At 41.5% G+C, this 13,169-nt stretch overlaps 1 protein-coding gene and 3 long non-coding RNA genes across 4 annotated transcripts; 2 read left to right on the top strand and 2 right to left on the bottom strand.

Moving 5' to 3' along the window:
• Positions 1-1,162: 1,162 nt before the first annotated feature.
• Positions 1,163-4,055, bottom strand: LOC143010610 (selection and upkeep of intraepithelial T-cells protein 1-like). Its single transcript, XM_076162982.1, has 5 exons — positions 3,806-4,055; positions 2,590-2,703; positions 2,333-2,472; positions 1,591-1,658; positions 1,163-1,181 (listed from the first exon to the last, which is right to left on the bottom strand). Exons 1-5 carry the CDS (start codon positions 4,032-4,034, stop codon positions 1,163-1,165), a joined length of 570 nt encoding a protein of 189 aa, XP_076019097.1. The 5' UTR covers positions 4,035-4,055.
• A 173-nt stretch (positions 4,056-4,228) lies between these two features.
• LOC143010757 (uncharacterized) lies at positions 4,229-5,930 on the bottom strand. The gene is made up of 3 exons (XR_012964851.1): positions 5,861-5,930; positions 5,331-5,433; positions 4,229-4,542 (listed from the first exon to the last, which is right to left on the bottom strand). It is a non-coding gene; the product is annotated as an uncharacterized LOC143010757 (long non-coding RNA).
• Positions 5,931-6,842: 912 nt separating this feature from the next.
• LOC143010616 (uncharacterized) lies at positions 6,843-7,294 on the top strand. Its single transcript, XR_012964818.1, has 3 exons — positions 6,843-6,915; positions 7,020-7,145; positions 7,234-7,294. It is a non-coding gene; the product is annotated as an uncharacterized LOC143010616 (long non-coding RNA).
• A 446-nt stretch (positions 7,295-7,740) lies between these two features.
• Positions 7,741-9,286, top strand: LOC143010750 (uncharacterized). Its single transcript, XR_012964848.1, has 3 exons — positions 7,741-7,941; positions 8,211-8,311; positions 8,632-9,286. It is a non-coding gene; the product is annotated as an uncharacterized LOC143010750 (long non-coding RNA).
• Positions 9,287-13,169: the final 3,883 nt, after the last annotated feature.

Here is a 13,169-nt window from a genome sequence, read left to right as displayed (position 1 = left end):
CTCCATACAGAACTGGATGTATGCAGACACAGACATAGCATACTCCTCCACATTAGTGTGATGGTGCAGCTCCTGTCCAACCGTAATGTTGTTAATATCAGTAAGAGCTCAAATACTCAGCACTGCATTACCTTAGCAGAAATGTTCCTGAGACGAACATATTCGCCTTTCAGGTCGACCTCGTCCACAGTGATGATGCCTTTAGTCCAGTAAGGGCTGCTGCTACACACACTGGATGAAGATGATAAGAGTCAGAAGTGTTAGAGAGGAGGAGGTCACTGTGACTGTGATCAGAGGTCACAGTGACCCTGCTCGGTGGAGAGCTGAGTGACAGACAGCAATGGAACCACAATTAGCACTCAAGAGCTGAAGTAAGAACTCTGAACTACTGAAGATTGATTCAGTACAACTTGATTTAGCTGCAAAAACTGAAATACCTCAAATGTGTCATTAGGTGTTTGTGCTTTCATGTCAGTGTAAATGTGACCTTTATTGGTGAAGTTCTGGTCCAGTGTAGAGCCCTATCCCCGCCCTATCCACGCGGTAGCCCTTCCAATTGCCAGTACTACAGTGACACCCAGTGGACATTCTGGGCCACTGGGTAGCTTTAAGTTCGCTTTAAGTTCGCTTCATCAGGCTTTTCCTTTTTTTCTTCGAATTTTAGTGATCGTTTATATTTCAAACTCATCAAAAAAGACAATTATTTAGCACCTTTTGACGTCCTCCAGCAGTTGTCGAATCTCCTTCTTCAGATGATTCATGTTGGATTCCAATACAGTTTTCTCTCTCTCTCTTTGTTCCATGTCTGACTTCATTGTTGTCATCTCTCTGTCTCTTTGTTCCATGTCTGACTTCATTGTTGTCATCTCTCTCTCTCTTTGTTCCATGTCTGACTTCATTGTTGTCATCTCTCTCTCTCTTTGTTCCATGTCTGACTTCATTGTTGTCACCTCTCTCTCTCTCTGTTCCATGTCTGACTTCATTGTTGTCATCTCTCTCTCTCTTTGTTCCATGTCTGACTTCATTGTTGTCATCTCTCTCTCTCTCTGTTCCATGTCTGACTTCATTGTTGTCACCTCTCTCTCTCTCTGTTCCATGTCTGACTTCATTGTTGTCATCTCTCTCTCTTTTTGTTGCAGCTGTTGTTGCAGTTCCTGAGCTCTTACTTCAGATGCTTCCAGCTGCAGGAAACAAACACAGAACACATCTCAGTGATGACATGATTCTACCAGGCCTGGTTCTAAAGTTATTGTCCGGTGGATTGATGTTTCATTTTGTGTATAAATAGTGAGGTCACATGTATGATTGCATTAAACTAATTCATTCATGAGAAACAGTAAGGAATCTAATAAAACATTCCACATGTAGAGTAAATACACTTGATGTGTAAGATGTCAATGCAGTACTTCAAAGTAACAAGCTACAGACATTCATTTACCAACATGGAATAACTTCACTCAACAAGTTGCATTTCTGTTTTGAATGTGCAATAAACTAAAGATAAAGTAAAAATAACAGGTGATAAGAAAAAAGACCATGAGAAGAAACTGAAAACAAACATTAGTACCTCGAAAACAAATTAAATCATACATATAGTGGAGAACATGCAAAGAGGGAGAAATTAAGTTCTGAAGCTCCTCCAGGAGCTCCTTCTTTGACTAGGTTAGATGGGGAAGATGTAAAACTAAAGTGGAGTTTCCTGCTCGACATGCCAGAGGAAGCAAATAGAAGAAAAGCTTCATGGTGTTTCTTTCAGGCTTCTCCTCTCTTCCCATAAGAAAGAACACCTTTATTGTCTCAAGCCTGAGAAATTCCCCTTTCCAATGCTTTATATTTCATGCAGTTGTACAAACAAGTTCCACACAAATGCCATCATGCGCCCTCCTACACACATGCACCGGAGGGGGCACTACAGGCAGCCAGGACCAGCATTAGTCAGGGTTACACAAATGCTGGCTGGTGGGGTATCTTGCTCAAGGGACTGCGCCACTGCCGGCCCATTCTCATTAGATGTGGTTGGGGACATATGGAAGCTAGCGGAAACACTGATGCTACACATTTGACTTTGACAATTTTAAAACAATTTCAGGTGTTGGTGCAAAGCTGGTGATGGAGACTCAGTGAGTGCTGTGTTGGGCTGGAAAGGTTTTGAAAACCTATGAACAATAAGCAACATGAAGCAGAGACGAACATCACACTGAATGTAAACTTATACTAACTAAATATACTACTTTACTTATTGCTCAGTGATTATAAACCAATGATCAAAGGTACAATATGATCACTAATGGTACATTTAGTAAGATTTCTATATAAATCAATGTCTACTTACACGTTTGTCTTTTGTTTTGTTCTTCTTCAGGTCTTCCATTGGTACGTTTCCTGTCTGACTTTGTCCTCCAGTCAGACTTTGAACCTCAGAGTCGAGCTTCTTTCCTTCATCAATTTCATCCTTGTGCTCCTTTCTGGTTTCTGTGTGAATTTGCACAAGATTTGCATCATTTATATTAAGCGATGAGATGTTTTATATGTAAGATGTTTGTGATTGAATGTAATGCCTTTTGATTATAAGATTAGTTTGTGACTTACTCCTTTGATTTTTGAGTTTCCACACAATAAAGGAAACTAGAAGAGCAAACATGCCATTAGCCAAACCGATGCAGATGAAAACAGCAGTACAGGACTGGACCATGAAGAAATCATCTGAAAGGAAAAATCACATTTATATGTAATCAACAATTCAGTGGGTCTTTATATTCAAAAGGGTTCATCCTGATGTTGCTACTATGAGGGACTCTATATTATAAAATCATTCTCCACGTGGGTTGTACCTGCTGCTTTTAAAGCAGCTGTTATCAAACCTCTCTTTTTTTTAACTACTTTGGAATTAACATCTATAGAACCATTTCTAATCTTACCTTCCTCTCCAAAACTTAAAATGGAAAAGAGCAGTCTCCTATTTGCAGGAGAGTGATTAGCCAACTCAGGTATAGTTCAGGGCTTAGATAGACTCTGTCCACTCTTGGTCAGTGGTAGTGTGAGTGTAGTAAGAGGATGGGGCAGATTATCTGATTTTCTCTCTACATCCTTCCTTAATCCGCTCATTTCACATCCCATGTCTGTACTGATCACCTCGCTGGCCCATGGGCCTCACACCCTTGAGTGTGGGGTCCAAGGGTCAGCTGTTTTTCAGCTCTGTGGCTTCTGAGTTGCTCCTGTGATAGACGACCCCCCCCCCCATCCCACCAGACTCTCAATTATAGCACTGAGGTGTACAGTATTGTGCTTTTATCATTCTCTTTCTCTCTTTGCCTGTCTCGCTCTCCCATGTCTATGTCTTGCATGCTATTTCCTAATGCATGACTGTTTGTGTGTACCGCCTTGCATGCCTTTTTTGTATCTCTGTATAATCCCACTGGAAGTTCCTATTGCACACCAAGCCATACATGGAGAGGTAATCTCTCTTGGAATTGCCTCTCCTGAGGTTTCTTCTTTTTTTCCTTGTAGATTAAGGTTTTCTCTGGAGTTCTTCCCCATCTCCCTAGAGAGCTTTGGGGGGTTGGGAATTTCCCAGATGATGTGGGTCTGTGAAGGCCTTTGAGACATTGTATGCGATATTGGGCTATACAAATATTTGTGTCTTTACTTGACATGAAAATGGTCAGTGAATCTTGAAAATTACAAGATATTTTGTGTGCAAACAAAGTTCATGCATGCACACAAACATGACAGGCATTGTGGGAGAATAGTTGCAGACTTACAGTATGTCCATAAACAGAAGAACACTGAGGAGATGTTTGCTCACCTGAAACGTGTATCTGTGCCTCTCTGGTCTGGTTGGTTTTGTTCTCTTGTAGTTTACAGGTGAATGTGTTGCCGTGTTTGTTGTCCACAGACACTGAGCTGCTGACATTATAGAGACCATCAGGACCTCTGAGCGTCTCTGTAGGTCCAGCAGAGACGATGTTTCCCTCAGCGTCCAGCCAAAGCACCTCAGGCTCTGGATACCAGCCTGCAGACTCACACTCTAACATCACTGCACCTCTGGATGTATCGATCCCTGTTAATCTGATCAGAGGCGATGACACCACACCTAAAGACGATGAGGAAATGGAGAAATTCAACCCATAGATTTAAAGGACTTGCTGTACGCCAAGGAGAGTTTGAACAATTATGTGTGTGGTGTGTGTAGCTACTCACCAACAACAAGATCAACAAAAGTGTCTATTTTCAGTGTTGGCATGAAGCATCTGTATCTTCCCTCATCTGAGAGTTTTGCTTTGGAAATTTTCAATGAAATGTTCCCATGCTTCAGCTCATCAATGAACATTGACACTCTTCCCATATATGATGGATGTTTTATGTCCACAAATTCCTTCTTTTCACGCCACACAAACACAAATCTGGGTCTCATGTCTGGTTTGCTCCACTCCAACGTCAAGCCAGCTGAATCAGTGGCAGGTTCCAGAAGACACGGCAGAACGATGTCATCGCCAAGTTTTGCCACTATAGGCTGAGGTGGACCAATCAGCTGAGACTGACCTAGAAACAAGAGGCTCAGTTTGTTTATTTCTTGTCACTAGTGATGTTAATCTACCGTGTTAAAGTCATACTGAGGACGTTCTGATTGGCTGGCTGCTGTCTTTTAGAATCATAAACCAGGACAACTCAGGCACAGATCTATCAACAGAATCATATCCCATAAACAGGATCTTGTAGGCTTGAGCACTTGTGTCAGTGAAGTGGTCCATCCATCCATCCATCCATCCATCCATCCATCCATCAATCTCTTAGCCTGATCCAAATAATGGACCTAAAGTTAAGTTAGCTCACATGTCCTACCTCCTAGTCACATCCTCATCCTTCTGATGCTGACGTTCCCTCACGGGACATCATATAATCCCGCAAGCATATTCTGTGTCTGCACCCAGTGGGATGTCCTTAGAACGATTTGACTAGTTGCTAAAACACCTCAGCTTGCTCATCTCAGTGCAGTGGTTTTACTCTGAGCTCCCGCCTCCTGCTCATACCTCTCAGCCTGTTGCAAAGGGTGATACCCTGACACACCAGGAAACTCATTTTGGCCGCTTGTCTCTATGATCTCATGCTTTTTTGTCTTCACCCAGTTACAGTTATCAAATAGGCCAGTAGCTACACCGAAAATGTACATCTACATGCACAGTGGATAGTGAGACTGTGGTGACATGCGCCAGTCAACATTCCCACTTCCATTTTTACTTGAAGATCTACAAAATTAAAAAACATGAATCTTCTGATCTGGCAGCGTTTGCTCTGAACACTTGACCTGAGACAGTTTGTGTGTAGGTTACCTCTACATGAAGGAAGGAGGGAAAGATGGAAAACCAAAACACAAAAGCTTCCAAATTGAGTTTTTGAGAACAATCCGTGCAAGTGGTGAAGCATCCTGGAGTTCTGGAAATCAGCACAAAGCAGAAACATATTTGTCTCTCTAAACCTGTTTGAAAGATATTAAAGCCAAACATTTATGAGGTCACCTTCAAAGAGCATATGTGTGTAATGATTTATACTTTCACTTTCGTCACCAGCGGCTATAATCTCTCTACAGCAGCTGATATTTCATTTTAGAAGCACAAGTGACAGATTTGTTTAAGTTAACCTGAGAGTGCTGAATGGAATTCCAAAGTCTCAATTAAATCAACATAAAGCATATTAGCTGATAGTTCTCAGAGTGATCAAAATACAGATTACAGCAAGAGGCTGTGCAACATTAAAGAATGTAGCTTTGATTAAACACTCACACAGAAGCTTTCATCATAACTGTGGTTAAAATGAGATATTAGGTGAAGCAGACGTAGAAACATTATTCAATCAACACTACCTGCTGTCTCCTCATGAAACTCTGCAGCCATAGTCGATTAATCATTCATGGGGATAACATTCATTGCCCGCCCAGACACGGTTCCTTATTATCATTGAACCATATGAACCTTTGAACCACAATCAACAGGACCTTCAGTAAAGCAACTCAAACTCTCTGTGAAGATGGTGAAAATGTCACACCATAATGTCCTTCAATCAGTTTTCCCTTTTTGCTGCAGTGTGCATGATGCATATTGGATCTATAGTCTGGTTACTATTATTACCATGTTTATTATTATTTCTTCCAAGTAATATTTTGGGATTTGTGAGTGGGGCAAAGGAGAAAGTTGGTAAAAAGAACAAAGATTACAGAAGGGAGCAGAGAAAATAAAAATTCACTGAGCAGAATCACTGACTGAAATCTAATAATAATAATAAACAGCTACAGCTGGCACACCAATGCATCAGTGGAACCATAAACATGTTGCTGTACTTTGTTTCACTTTGAGCATTAACAAGTCACCTGTGTACTGATATAAAATAATACAATAACACATACGGTATATAACATCTGTGTTGCCATAACAACTTATGATTTTGAAGCAGATTCACGAGAGCCTGGCTTCTGCTGATGCATCTGCACCACATATAAGCAGGAAGGGGCGGGTCTTAGTCAATTTATATTTATCTATCATTCTGTCCAGTGCTCAGTCAGTCAGCAGACAACCAACATGGAGATCACAGCTATCACTCTGTGTAAGTATCAGGCTCTGGTTTCTGCTTTTTATTTTACACTGTATAAATAATTCAATCTAAGCAAAAATATCACTCAAAATTAAGCTGATCATGAAAACGAAAACACGAGTGTTTTAAAGAAATTCAAGTTTAGTTTAGTAGACATTTTAGAATTTTATGTATCACAGAACATCCATCAAATGTCAAGAGTGGCTACATTTTATTATTTCCTCTCTTATGTATAAAATGGCAAAAATGTGTGCCAGTCTGATGAAGGACTCTACAAGTGTATCATGTCTGGAATTGGAGAATCACCAGAGAGTCGACTGATCGTTACAGGTGAGATATGATAGTGCTTGCAAATGTTGACGTTAACTTATCACGTTAATGCCGCACTATAAGAGGATGGGTTTGGATTTTGGGTTTCTCTCATACTTTTACAGGGCGCAAAGTTGATGTCATTCCTGCAGCAGTTCAATACTCCCCTGTCCTGTGGATCTTACTCTCTGTCTTTCTTGTGGCTCCACTCTTGATGCTTGTGGGACTGCTTCACTATCGAAAACACAGAGGTACAGAACTCAAGACTAAAGAACTTGACTCACATGTTGATTATTCAGGTAATTAACGGGATAATGACTTTTTGGGTTTTTTCATTAGAGGCTGGTGCAGCTGATCCACCGCTGGCCGTGTATGCCATCGTCACAAGAGAGACAAGAGGTTCATCTTACTTTCATATCTTTGCTTTGATTCTATTCTCTTCTACGTTTGGCAAGCCAAATACTTTATTTCTATCAAATAATTTGAGTTGCAGGATGATAATCGGCACCCTGTTTTGCTTCAGTCTCTGCGGAGGACGGCGTAGATGATGTTAACACAACTACCAATATATACGCTGTCATCTGCAAAGACAGGAAGGTTTATCGACATTATCGCAATTATTTTTGCCTTCCCTCACTGAACAGTAGAATATAAGCAATCACATTATATGAATAGATTGTGTGCATTTGCTGAGTGTCGAAGCTGTTCACCATGTTTGACAGTTGCAGTGGTCACTGTGGTGTCGATATATTCAACACCTCTGTTTCTCATACTCTCGCTCACATTCTCTTTTTGCTGCTGATAATTTGGGCCTCGACATGAACCAGGCGAGAAAAGCACCAACAGAAAAATGTGAAGTGACTCTTTATTTACCCCGTTTCCCACAGATGACACTTGTCAATGTCAATGTTCATTCTGCTACAGGATTGTATAGTGACGGTTTTGTGTTGCTCATAAAGTGTCTCTTTCCTTCAGATGATGAACCCCTGCCTTGTTTTGTTTACCCCACGATAAGTTTTAATGAGACTCCACAAAACGCTCTACATGGTTAGTGTGCAACTGAGACACAACTGGGCCATTGTTTATTCACAAATATTTACATACAATATTTTCCTCACTTTGATGGGTTAAAGCCACTTTTTCTGTTTCTACTCACCCTGAAATGAACGATGTGTTAAGTTGATATTGTGTGTTGTGGGTTGCTCTGGGTCACCTAGAGGAGCATCATTTAATCAACCTGTGATGTTTAGGAGTAGTTTCTTTATATTTACTTATTTTCCAAAATGCAATATTGAGAATGTTTGTATTTTTTTAAGGAGAACCAGAAATTTTAAACTTGCCGGTGTCACCAAACCCTGCAGCAGCCCCAAATCCACCGTCACCAGATGAGGACATTCTGTACTCCAGCATCAAGAAGGTCAGACTGAGAGGAATTCTGCGTCCATACATCTGATAACATTTACTTTTATCAAATGGAGGCTAATGTCAAGTAATATGTAAGCCTTTGTGAAGTACTATCATTGTCTTGTAATTTTTCACAGGTGGTTTGCATTTTAAAAAAATAACGTAAAAAACAGAACAAGATGCCCCGATTTATAAATTATTATCTTTGTGCAATCTCATTGTTTTTATTTGTATAGTTTCAAACCTGCGTTATCATGAACATCGTTTGATGATTAACAGTTGTAATGTTTGCCTGTTTCTTAACCTCAGCGCAACATTTAATTTGTTTTACAGGTCACAGGTCACAGAGGCGTCTGACGAGGGTGAGGATATTCACCATGACTACAAACTACAGCGGCCATATAAATGTAATGGACTAAAATGGGAACATTTAACTTCAGCGGAAAGAAGTAGAACATTTGATAACATGGAAAAGTGCCTTAAAGTACAAATAATAAACATCTTGTGTAATAGAAATACAAATGAAACTCCCTAAGATTATAGAAGAACATGAGATCTGAAAGTGTATTTGATCAGTACATAAGAAGTACAATAAGCGTTAGTTACGCAGAGTATTTGGAGGAAGAGGAGGAGGAAAAGAAAGAGGAAGAGGACTGCTAGTGACCAATCCGCAGACTGACGGATGGTTACTGAGAGCTGTTAGTCATTATTTATGTTGAAAGTCTGAGATGTTTGATTGAGAAAAAGGTTTAATGGTTCTTTATTGTTACACTTCTGTTTGTTGTGTATTTACTTCCTCTGTACAACTTATATCTACAGAATTATAAACTGCAAAACTGTAAGAAAAGAAAAGATTATTCATTATTATCGTAAAAGTCTCAAATCTTGCAGAGTTTGTCAGCAAGTCTGAGTCTCAAGTCTTTGAGTCTGCCAATAGTCGGTGTAAATGAGAAATAGAAACCAATACTAATGAATTGTTTAAGAAGGAGGTTGGCTTTTCTTTTCTTCACGAAAACCAGCATCACCACGACAACTGTGGAGAGAAACTGTTTATTGGCATTAGAATCAACTTCTGAATACTCTTCTGCAGCAGCTTTGTATTGTTCCGATGTTCTCACACTCGCAACTCTACCTGTGACAACCAAAATAGTTTGCTTTGACCTGCGTGTGATCGCTGTGGTTATTCTGAGGCTTTGCCATGGTTTCATTGAGACGCGCTACGCTTTGCACGAACAGCTATAATTTGATGACTGTGTGGTTTCAGATGTGTCTCATTTAGTTTGAGCATGTTTCCATTTCTTGCCTGTCACAATGTGTAACAGACTTAACTAGAAATGAATTATGATTGCTTACTGCTGAAAAGTATAAAGTGGTGGTTGCTCTACTGTATTGTAGGTGCAATAGGTTTTTATCAAATATCGCTATCTAAAAATGAAAATAATAACTTAAATCATATTAAAGTCCTTCGGGATTCACTCAAGGATTCATTATCAATTAAAATGATCAAAACAGAACAAGTTAAGGATTGGTTATGCACTCAAAAATCAATCTAGAAGGAGTGAGGTCTTGACGTGGCAGAGTATGGATCAGACAACATTCAAAACAAACAAGACCGGACACTTCTTGTTATGATATAACAAGTTTATTAAACTCAGACTAATAACACAACCATGAATATAATAAACAAGATTAATAGACATTAATAGCAGGCCTTTGAAGACACCACAGGAGAGAGACAGAGAGAGAGAGAGAGAGAGAGAGAGAGAGAGAGAGACAGAGAGAGAGAGAGAGAGAGAGAGAGAGAGAGAGAGAGAGCTGTAGTTTTTTGTGAACAAAGGGACCACATGACCTTAGGTTTGGAATGTTCCATGTAGGCCCAACATCCCCCCCTTTGGTCTTGAGGTTGGGGTTGCAGCCACAGTCCTCAAGAGCAACCTTAGGGCGGAAAAGTTCACAAGTCCTTAGCACATAGTCTAAAGTCCTGAAGTGTTGTGACCGTTTATACCAAAAAGGCTGTCCCTTTGTTGGTCACTTGTTGGTGGTGACTGGGGGTTCTTAGACGCTTGTTGAATTGCGAGAAAGGAAATCCACAGAGGTCCAGGCAACGTTCAAATAATAATGTTGGTTTATTCATAAGTAGGTCCTATAGGGTTTGCATACATAACTTAGATCAATGAAGGTTGAAACTTGAATTACAATCAGGAGCAGGTTCCTAAGTCTATCCTCTGCCTACAGCAAGCCAGCAAGGTCAAAAGCTGTGTGCTCCCAGTCAGCCACGCCTCCTATCGGTCACTCTCCTATTTAATGGCCTTTTGACCTGTAGAGGGCACAAATTCTCAGAACATGGAAATAAAGACAATGATTAGAACAACTTATGATAAATGGCAAAATGGCTCCTACATGAAGGACAACCTGGAGTTGGACAATCCTTAGGTGTGGGAGAATGTTCACAAAACAGTTCATTAAGGCTTTTGACATCTGGGCAGTCAGTAAGGAAACATCTGGGCAGAGGAATTCTAACTGCACAACCTTAACATTTACACACATTATAAAGAAACATACACAGCAAGGTAACCTTTGCCATTCATAGGTCATTGCTGTTAACACAAAGAAAAGGCATAATGTGGAAATATAAAGAAAAAAGAAAGAGAAAGGAAGGTTATTGCTGTTAGTAATCTGCTTCTGGAAAAAGTAACAAGCAGTTGTTGGTAGAGGAAAACACAGCAAATCTGCTGTGTAAAGTTTGAGTGTCATTAAGTGTGATTAAGGGGGCATCTGGGCTCTCTTGGATTCTTTCCCCAGCCTATTGAATAGAGCAGTGTTTTTCAACCGGTGTGCCGCGGCACACTAGTGTGCCGTGAGATATCCTCAGGTGTGCTGTGGGAAATGATCCAACTTCACTTAATTAGTCCACGAGCCTATCCGGTCCGCGAGACAGACCGGGCGATCGCCGATTTCGAAGTGCGCACTCCCCCCGCCCCGCCTCAACAGAAGTGTTGTGTTCAATCGCAGCATGAATTTCGAAGCGCGCAGACCGCGCAGTGATAGAAGTTCACCGGGATCTCTGCGGAGAGGTGGTCATTTTCTCACAGTCCTCAGGAAAAAGAGGCGCTGGTGAGCCTTCTTGACCAGATCCCCAAGAATTTAAAGCTGGTCACACGCTCCACCACACGCTGATGTGGATGGGTAGATGAGTGTCAGCATTCTTCCTGAAGTCCACAATGAGCTCCTTGGCCTTAATGGTGTTCAGCAGCAGGTTCTTGCTGTCACACCACGTAGCCAGGCGATGCTCCTCCTCCCTATAGGCTGACTCATCGTTGTTTGTGATGAGGCCAATCACCATTGCGTCATCTGCAAACTTGATGATGGTGTTGGAACTATGTCCAGGTCTGCGTCTGCAGCCGTGGGTGAAGAGGGAGTAGAGGAACGGGCTCAACACACAGCGTGGTGGGACGCCTGTGTTCAGGGTGAGGGTGGAAGAGCAGTGGTGGTCTGACCAAACATGTTGGGGCCTGTTGGCCAGGAAGTCCAGTAACCAGTTGCAGGTGGGAGCTGTGAAGCCCAGATCTGCAAGTTTGTTGATCAGCTTAGAGGGGATGCCAGTGTTAAATGCTGAACTGAAGTCTATGAACAGCATTCTTGCATATGTGTCCTTATTGTCCTGATGTGAGAGGACAGAGTGCAGCGCTATGGAGACTTCTGTGCTCCTGTTCCTGTAATATTCACAGGCGGTTCTGTTCGCTTTTGGTGAATATGCATGGTGCTGAGTTTGGCTAATGTACTCCTCAAGTAGGACACTACAAAGCCTTGGGTAGCTGTGACGGATGCAGTGGTTTTGTCTCAATAAATGCATGAACGCTACTGGAAACTGTTTACTCGATGGGCTTCAGTTTCTCACGTGAAGTGACATGAGGCAAATAAACAAGGCAGTGTTCAATTTCACGAAGATAATCGTTAACATTAGCATCCTTGTTTGTGGGATCAAAACACTCGTGGCAAGGGAGTCGAGCTGCCGCATGCGCAGGCCTGAGGCATGCTCCCACTGGTACCCATCTGACTCTTCAGATGAGGAGAACCAATGCTCACTCATTTCATCACGCTATGGGGCACAGTTACTTCCCTTTCGTCGTGAAGGCGCAACTGGAAGGCCGATACCTAGGGGACGCCTGAGTAGCTGAGGTGTGGCCCGAGGGGGAGAGGGACTGAGGCGTTTTGGTATGTCTGGTTGTTGTATTATTCATCTTTAAATGTGTTTGATTTAATTTGAAGTGTTCATACCTGTACTGTTACTTGAAGAGTTCTCGGTTTGATGATGTCAATGCTGCGCCACTCTCAGTTTGCGCCATATGAGAGAAGGGCTGATGACTCGCATTTGGGAGACCGAATGTTACATTTATTTTATATCATTTGTACAGGTATGTGTTGTTCATTGTTTTCAGTAGTAATGCTGGTTGTGTTCTGCATTTTGTAGTTCATGTGTGGTCGAGTGCATTGTTCATTTCTACATTTCTACATTTCATTTCATTTATTTACTTACTTTGTGTCCTTAGAGGCACGTAACAAGTGCAGGTGTGTCAGTTCGCACCACGTTACTGAGAAGAGGGCTGATGACTCGGGTCTGGGAGACCGCATGTTACATTTATTTTATTTTATTTGTACAGGGAGACAATTATCAGCATTAAAGAAAGACCAGTAGCTGTCTGTGGTCCGGTCATTTCTTCCCCAACACCAAATGAACACAACGCAGAGGTAACTAGGAGTGACGGATGTGCTGCCGGCCTGGTCAGAGAGTACAGCTGGTCAGCCACCCCCGTTACATACCGATCTGGGGTCTTTCATCTAGGAGAAAAATGAATGTGTCCCCAAAAGCA

This window comes from Genypterus blacodes, unplaced genomic scaffold, assembly GCF_046128005.1.
Source record: "Genypterus blacodes isolate CSIRO-AG114 ecotype Tasmania unplaced genomic scaffold, CSIRO-AGI_Gbla_v1 ptg000129l_1, whole genome shotgun sequence".
In the NCBI taxonomy this organism is placed as follows: Eukaryota; Metazoa; Chordata; class Actinopteri; order Ophidiiformes; family Ophidiidae; genus Genypterus; species Genypterus blacodes.
This window is presented reverse-complemented; position numbering and strand designations above follow the sequence as displayed.